Below are 7,870 nucleotides of genomic sequence, written 5' to 3'. Positions count from 1 at the left end.
CTAGTCATTTCATTGATAAACTTAAGTTGGGCAAGTTGGTTGATGCTTACCCACCTTGAGTTTGAGGGGGGTTGTTAATGTATATATTAAATTTAGATTTATACTTATCTCCTTGTATTGTAGATATAGCTTATCTCTATCTATCTCTGTCTCTATTTCCTTGTATCTCTATGTCTCTCTATATCTATCTCCTTCTATACTTATCTAGGTTTGTATTTAGCCTATAAATACAAGCTCTCCTATTGTATTCAATTCAATTCATATAATACAGATACACATTTTCCATATTTCTTTTAACTATTCTAACAATACCAAATTGGCATATTAGATCAGAGTATATTAATTTATCAATTTTGTTGATTTTTTTTAGCACTCCAGAATTTCCTCGATTGTAATCTTTGTTTGGATAATTAATGAAATGTTTATGGGAAGTGAAAATAAAAATAAAAATAAAGTGAAATAATTTTTTGCCTTTATAATTGAGAGGAAATTGCACTCACTTTTTGAATATGAGATTTAGAGAGGGCTAATTCTATGCACACATGAGTTTTCAAGCTTGAAAGTCTTAACCCAAAATTTTCAAAATCTTTAATATGCAAAAGCATAAATATAAATGTCATGTTATCAATCATTCTTCCACTTTAAATGTAACAATTTAAAGCAACTAATGAATTAAGACAATATATTTTTTGTGTGTTGTCATGACAATGTGAAAATAACGAATGAATTAAAAGACAACACACTCTCATAGAATAAAAACTCGTCACTTCGAAAAAAAATATTCAACAAAATATATTTTAATTACAAAAATGCATTATCATATCATTGTGAAAAAGTTTTCGATACAAAAATTATGTACGAATATAACTTTTCTTTCATATTTGGTGACAAGAATGGTGTAACTTGTAACTTACAAGCAATATCAGTACCAAAGAAAGCTTTTTATACAGAGATTATACAACCAAAAAAAAAGTTGGTTGATAAAGAGTAACATAATGTAATAGACTGTTACTCCAAGAAGAGTATGGTCATCAACTACAGTGCAAGCAGCCCAAAATCTTCCATAGTTTACGTGTTCTTCGTATAATTTTGTTGATCTTCCGGGCGATGAATGGTGGGAGAAAGAAGAAAGAAGATGGAGTGTGTGGAAGAGAAGTGCTTCCTCTTGTAACTGAAACAATTTCTGAAGGGAAAGATGCAGATATCATCTCTTTTCCGCTACTACTACTACGATCACTGTTTCCCCTTCGAAGATAAAAGCTTCTGCTACCAACATCTCCGATCACATCCCATTTATTCAAACCTATACAACCAAAACAGTGTTCAACAATAACAAGAACATAATATATAAAGCGATTTTATTCAATTTTTTTATTTGAATTGGAAACTTTTAGGGTGAATCCTGGGCCATTAAAGTTTAGAAACAATGGCTTATTTGAGTAGTGAATAGGGAGCACCTCAAGAAGTTTTTCCAATGCAAACATCAAGTAAAATATCTATACAAAATTCTTGACTAGAATATTGTGGGTAGTGACATTTTTTAAATATAAGCCATTTTGATACTCTTTTGTTTTAAAATAATAAATTCAAAACTTGTCACGTGTAATTTTTCTATTTTTATACAACAATTCTATCAACTAATACCGTCGTCTAACCTGCATAATAATGAACTTTTGGTATGATTGAACAAATTTTATTTCCAAGTAAAACTAACAAAAAATTGTAATAATAATTGTAACATTTTCCAATTTGTTTTGTTATTCTTGGAAAGCTAAACAATCTCTTTTTTTTTCCCCCTTTTTTCAGTAAGTCGTGACATTATCTGTTTTGTCTCAGATATTTCACCCTTCCTCCTCTACCCACATTTTCTTAGGAACCAAACAGTCACTAACTTGCAAGACTGAAAAGAAACTGAAGATTAACTCAGCATCACTTACTTGCAAGACTGAAGTAGGAGTGGTGTAATTCGAAGGTTGAAACAGCATCTTGATCAAGGTGAGGACGCCGACCTTCTTCGCTATACTTGTTAATTACAAGCTTTATGGTATCTTCCACATTTGCTCCCAATTTGACCAGAGTCCGGATCGGACCAGGACTTCCTTCAACGGTCACATTAACCACCACCTTGGCATCCTTGCTGTACCCTGCACTCCTAAACTCTCCAAAAATTAACATTTGGGTTGTGTTTGGATGACTGGCAAGGCTTGGTCAAATGAAAAGATAGTCTACATAAAAATGATAAAACATTGTGCACTACTATGTTTGAAGATGGTGGCTTAGTTCATTTGGCTAGTTTTCATTCAAAGAATGGAGCTTCTTGTGTTGCCTCTTCTTCTTCAAATATAGAGTAGAAGATAACAAACTTTACATTTCTATGCATATAGGTTTTTTTGGTATCAGTAATGCTAAGAACTAAGAACCCAAATACACAAATATATATAAAAATAGTATATGATCCAAATTCACCACTTGTATAGTAGGACTCAGGCCTCGTTGGGAATCAGCCCATTTAGCTAAAAAGTCAAAAAGTTATTAAAAAAATTAAAAAATTAACAACTTATATCAAAAAGTCAAAGATTCTCTTTTCTCTCTACTTTTTGCACATCTTTTCGTAAAAAGTCAAAAAATCATCCCAAACATATTAATTTTTTTTAGCTCATATTTTAGCCAAATAGTCAAAAAGTTACTAAATTAGCCTGTTCTCAAACGAGGCCTCATATTTGGAATAAACCTAAATTATACATTATTTTTTTAATAATTTTCTATGTCTAAGTTCTTAGATGTTAAAATTTTTATTTCTCATGACATTATTGGTAATAAATTGGATTAATTTAATTGATCAGAATTCATAGACCTTATTAGAAGGTAAAGAATTCAAATACATATGTACAATGTATTCAAAAAATAATATATAAATGATGGGCTATGTTCAAATGTAGAAAATAAGATTCATTGGACCTGCTGCCCACCTGAACCCATTACCCAAAAATGTTGCTTTGCAACTCAATTACTACTATAAATGGGTAAATAATTAATATGAGACTCTTAAAAAAAAAAAATTAAAAATTTAGCCTTGAAAATTCTAAAATTTTAAAATTTTAATAAAAATAAATTCTCATTTTAATGTTTAACTAAAATCACGCAACATCTTAGGCCGCTGCTGCATTTTCCCCATAATATTCTTACAAATTTTGTTAATAAATATTTTCCATTGCGGGTTATTCTTAAATCAAGGTTAAAAAAATATATATAAATTTGACACATTTAAAGAAGAAAATGCAACCAAATAATCCCTCATATACCCAAAAAAACATTTAGCTTATTTGGTTTGAGTTTTCTGAATTCACTTTTTAGAAAATTAAAACTTTTTTATTTTTCATATTTTATTTTTATTTTTATTGAATTATTTTAATATTATAAGTAATTTTTTTAATTTTTAGACACACTTACAAAATATAATATTTGTGAAAAAAATCTTAAAAAAATTCACTAAATATCAAAAAAATAAAAATAAATAAAAATTCAGTATATTTTTTGTATTATTGTGTATTTATTAATTGAAAAATGCTTTGGAGCTCTAATTGTTGAGCTCTAAAGCCAACTCATCAGTGGGCCCCATCTACTCTGATGTGGTGCTTTAGTTTTGGTTTGTTTGATTGTTTTGTTTTGTATTGTTTTTTTTTCCTTCTTGCCATGTCATTAGTGTTCCATTAGAGCACAAAGATTAGTATTTTAAATCATTGTTGTTATTAATTTTTTTATAAATATTTTACTTTTTAGATACATCTAAGTAAGGTGCACCTAAAAAAATAAAAATAAAAATTGCTTAAAATCTTAAAAACATTCACTAAAAATAAAAATAAAAATAAAAATAAAAAACTCAATTTTTAGAAAATTGAAACCAAACACACTGATTTATTTTTTTTAAAAATACTACATCCGTTCAAAAATATTAGTTCCTTATTCATTTTTTTATTATTCCAAAAAATTAGTCACTTTTCAAAAATTAAGGATAAAAATAATATAAATTTCATATTTTGCTCTTTTTTTAAATTTATTAATAATATAAAAAGTACAATTATGACAATTGATATTTCTAAAAAATATACATAATTTTAAAAAATTAATTTTTTAAAATACAATAATTATATTATAAAAAAAATTGAATTTCTCAAAAAACAATTATTATTTTAAAATAGAGGGAGTAAATAAGACATTTTTTGGAAAGATGGTAAAAAGTGACTTTTTGACTTTTGACTAAGTTTTTGGCTTTTTTAGACAAATGATTTGAGAAATTAAGTAAAAAGTTGTTTTTAATTTTTTTTATTAATATTTGTTTATGATGTCAAATTACAATAAAATGACCAAATTACCTCATTTAATTTAAAATATTTACTTCTTCACCCCTGTAACATATTTTGACCCATGAAGGATAGAATTGTAATTTCACCATTGACTAAAAACCAACTTCCCAAATAAAAAAAAAAAGTCAAAAAACCAACTTTTAACTTTTTTTACAAATAAAAAAAAGTGACCAAAAACTATGTGCCGTTTTGGGAACCAAAATAAAAAGTCACGTTTTTTATCTTTGGTCCAAAAATGAAAGTGGCAAAAACCCAATAAAATTGATTTGAAAAGTTATAAAAACGCAAGTATGAAATTACAAATTAAGACCTATGACAAAAAAAATAAAAAAATAATTTTTTTATGTCAAGTAAGGATATTTTAATTATTTTAATTTAATTTAACACCATAAATAAATATTAAACTAAAAAATCAAAAATTAATTTTTTATTAATTTTTCAAATCACTTTTTAAAAACTTAAAACATTATAAAAAAATCAAAAATCAACTTTTTACCGACCACCTAAAACAGTCTATGTTCCAAAAGAGGCCTAAGTAAATGGTGAATGAAACCTGAGAAATTGATCGTACCTGGTACCTCCAAATTTCGAGGAGATCTCGGAGGCAACAGCAACTCGGTAGAAGAGAAGATGTCCGTGCACGTCCGGAGACGGAAAAACACGGCGTCTGACTCCGGCGTCGTCAGATTCCGAATCGTCGCCGTACGAGACGGCGCCGGCGAAACCGACCGTCCACAGAGTCGGTTCCGATTCGTATCTCTGTAGAATATCGGTGGTGGTGGGGCTCGAAGGATTTGATGACCGTCGATGCACCGCCAGAGTCCGACGGTGAGGCGGCGGCGATGGGTGGTGCTGCAGTCTGGTGGCTCTCCTGTTCGACACCGAAATTCTCCGCCGTAGACTTCTCTCCGACATCTATATATATATATGTAGTGATATGGATTATATGTTTGTATAGGTGAAGTGTATAGATTTATGGAAGAAGGGAGAGAAGGGAGAGAAGGAAGTTAGGTAGTTTTTTAGTTGTGATGGTTTGGTTGCGTGAGAAGAATGCATTCTCTCCCTTTGACTCACAGTTGTGTTTTTTTAACTTTTTCTTTTTTTTCTTTACCTTTTTTTTTTCTTTGTTTTTTTTCATGAAGTTGAAGTTTTTTCAAATTTTTATTTTCTTACTGAGAAATGTTGGAGACTGAAATTCATCTATAATGATATGATAAAGAAATTAGGCATGCCATTTTTCTTTTTTGCTAGCATGAAATCGAAAGGATATAAATAGATTTTTTATTAATTTTTTATTATAAAGACAATAAATCTCATCTTTTTATATTTATATGATTTTCACCACTTTTGTGTTAGTTATTTAAAAAAACAATAATAAATCTGATAAGAAAATCCCTTTATACTTTCATAAATACATATTTTGTGGCAAACACCTCCTTAATTAATTATGCTAATTATGCCTCTGTTTGGAAAGTGGGTTGACTTTTTAACTTTTTGGCTTTTTTGGCTATTTTAGCCTGGGCTAAAAAGCTTGGTTTGGGAAGGGCTTTTTAGCTTTTTGACTTTTTTTACTTTTTTTGTGAGAGAAGGGTGATTATGGTTTGGATGTGATGTTTTGTTTTTTGTGGCTAAAATAGCCTATTTTGCCTTTTGTGGCTAAAATAGCCAAAAAAGCCTACTTTAGTTCTTCCCAAACGGACATTATGTGATTAATGCCATGTGATTAGGTGTTAATTGTGAATCATGAACCATGTGTTATATGCATTGTATGGATTTATATTGTATTGTTATTGAGGACAGATGTGTATAGAGATGAATTAAACCTGTCTGATTCAGTAATTTTAACAAGTTAGAATTAAATATTTGGATAGGCAATTAGAGCCTAATTCACATTAGTATAATTACATTTAATTTGATTTAAGTCATAAAATGATGAGGGTACTTTAATTTGAGTGAATTTGATTTAGTTAGTTAAACTTATAATTTATCAAGACTTAAGATTAATGATATCCCTCAAATCTACTCATCAACTTAAAACAAAAGAGGAGAAAGAGAGAGGCTTAGTGGGAAATCTTGGAGTACACATTAGAGTAGAGAAGATAGAGAAGCTCAAGAAGGAGAAAAGGAAGAGTAGTTGGAGATCAACAATTTGAAGAATTAAGGTAGGAATTCATCCTTAATTCCATGTTATTGAATTATAATACAAATGAAATCATAGAAATTAAGTTGAAGCAAGAAGAGATCTTGCCTATTTGTGAGTGTGGTGGTGTAAATTGTTGTTAAGAGCTCATATGATCATATAAAAAAGAAATGTTAGAAATTGACTTCAATTAGCAACATGCACAGCGTAATTTTCATGGAATCCATGATCATTTAATTGATTCCTTACTTCTTGCTTGAGTTTTTCAAAAGTTAGAAGGAAAACTCCATACAATTCAATGGATTGGAGCTCAATTCGTATGAATTGTGATTTTGTATTTAAGTTTGAACTCTTTGCATGGGTTTGAAGCTTCCATTTGAAGTTATGAATTTTGTTTAAAGCTAGATATGTTAAATTCAAGGTGATTTTGACAAGTTTTGGGACTTGAATTGCATGAATATGAGGTTGAAATTGCAAACTTTGAGCTTCAAACTTGCAATAGATTTTCGGACTCAACAACACCCAGTACCGTACATGCGGCTTGGGGCCCCGCACGTGCGGAAAACAGAACAGAAAACTCGCACCTTCTGCGTTAATTGCACGTGTGGAGCATACATGCGACATGGGTTCCACACGTGTGGTTTGGGCTTTCCGCGCGTGCGGTTTCATAACAGGTCTCGATTTTATTTTCGTTCCATTTTTCTACCTTCCAGGCCTCCGTTTGCGTGGTTTTATGTGTATTTCAACTTCAAATGCATATCATGTGCATATCATAAGCAAGAAAGAAATTAAAGAATGAATAGTTAGAACCAAATGAATGAGCAACGAATAACCGAATAGGTTTAACCGACTGACTGAATTGAATATAATTTTGAGTTGTGGTGCTTGAATATGGTTGTGTAGGTCGCTTATACGAGGAGTATCATCCGGCCAAAAATTGTGAGCAATGTCTTTATAAAGATATTTTTGTACAAGCTACTTTTGAATTGACTTTGCTATATAATAATGATGCAATCTATATTTTAATTACGAAATATTGGTTAAGACAAGTATGTTGATGAAATAATAAGATATGTCATGAATTCCCAATTGTTCATGATGTAATAAGTTTTCCGAATAAGTGTTTTTGAACAATAAGTTATGCTATGTAATTCCGAACTGAGTATGATATGATAAGCTTCGAAAATGAAATTTGACTATGAATGAATGAGTGGCCTTTTGAAACGACAACTAAGGTAACGGAGTTGAAAATGTATTTTGATCCCTAATGACTTTCGTATCGTCTTCAATTCGTCATGTACGTTTCGTATAAGTTACAACCTCAATGTAACATTTTATATGATGTCGATCTTCACTGATTATTCCA

General features: G+C 29.9%; 1 protein-coding gene across 2 annotated transcripts; it reads right to left on the bottom strand.

The window, feature by feature from the left end:
* Positions 1-795: 795 nt before the first annotated feature.
* LOC114312035 (uncharacterized protein At4g22758) lies at positions 796-5,442 on the bottom strand. 2 transcript variants are annotated; one of them, XM_028258205.2, is made up of 3 exons: positions 4,936-5,442; positions 1,938-2,152; positions 796-1,303 (listed from the first exon to the last, which is right to left on the bottom strand). In XM_028258205.2, exons 1-3 carry the CDS (start codon positions 5,277-5,279, stop codon positions 1,032-1,034), a joined length of 831 nt encoding a protein of 276 aa, XP_028114006.2. In that variant the 5' UTR covers positions 5,280-5,442; the 3' UTR covers positions 796-1,031. The 2 variants fall into 2 exon arrangements, with proteins under 2 accessions (XP_028114006.2, XP_028114007.2); XM_028258206.2 differs by having other exon boundaries at positions 1,938-2,144; positions 4,943-5,412.
* Between the last annotated feature and the right edge of the window lie 2,428 nt (positions 5,443-7,870).

This window comes from Camellia sinensis, chromosome 11 (genome assembly GCF_055761805.1).
Source record: "Camellia sinensis isolate YWXY chromosome 11, ASM5576180v1, whole genome shotgun sequence".
Classification (NCBI taxonomy): domain Eukaryota; kingdom Viridiplantae; phylum Streptophyta; class Magnoliopsida; order Ericales; family Theaceae; genus Camellia; species Camellia sinensis.
This window is presented reverse-complemented; position numbering and strand designations above follow the sequence as displayed.

What these genes read in the sequence shown, in the direction of transcription:
- LOC114312035 (XM_028258205.2), bottom strand. Translation starts at nt 5,279, where the DNA reads ATGTCGGAGAGAAGTCTACGGCGGAGAATTTCGGTGTCGAACAGGAGA. An exon ending in TCGAAATTTGGAGGTACCAG is followed by an intron (nt 2,153 to 4,935) that starts GTACGATCAATT and finishes TGGAGAGTTTAG; the next exon opens with GAGTGCAGGGTACAGCAAGG. An exon ending in CTCCTACTTCAGTCTTGCAA is followed by an intron (nt 1,304 to 1,937) that starts GTAAGTGATGCT and finishes TTGGTTGTATAG; the next exon opens with GTTTGAATAAATGGGATGTG.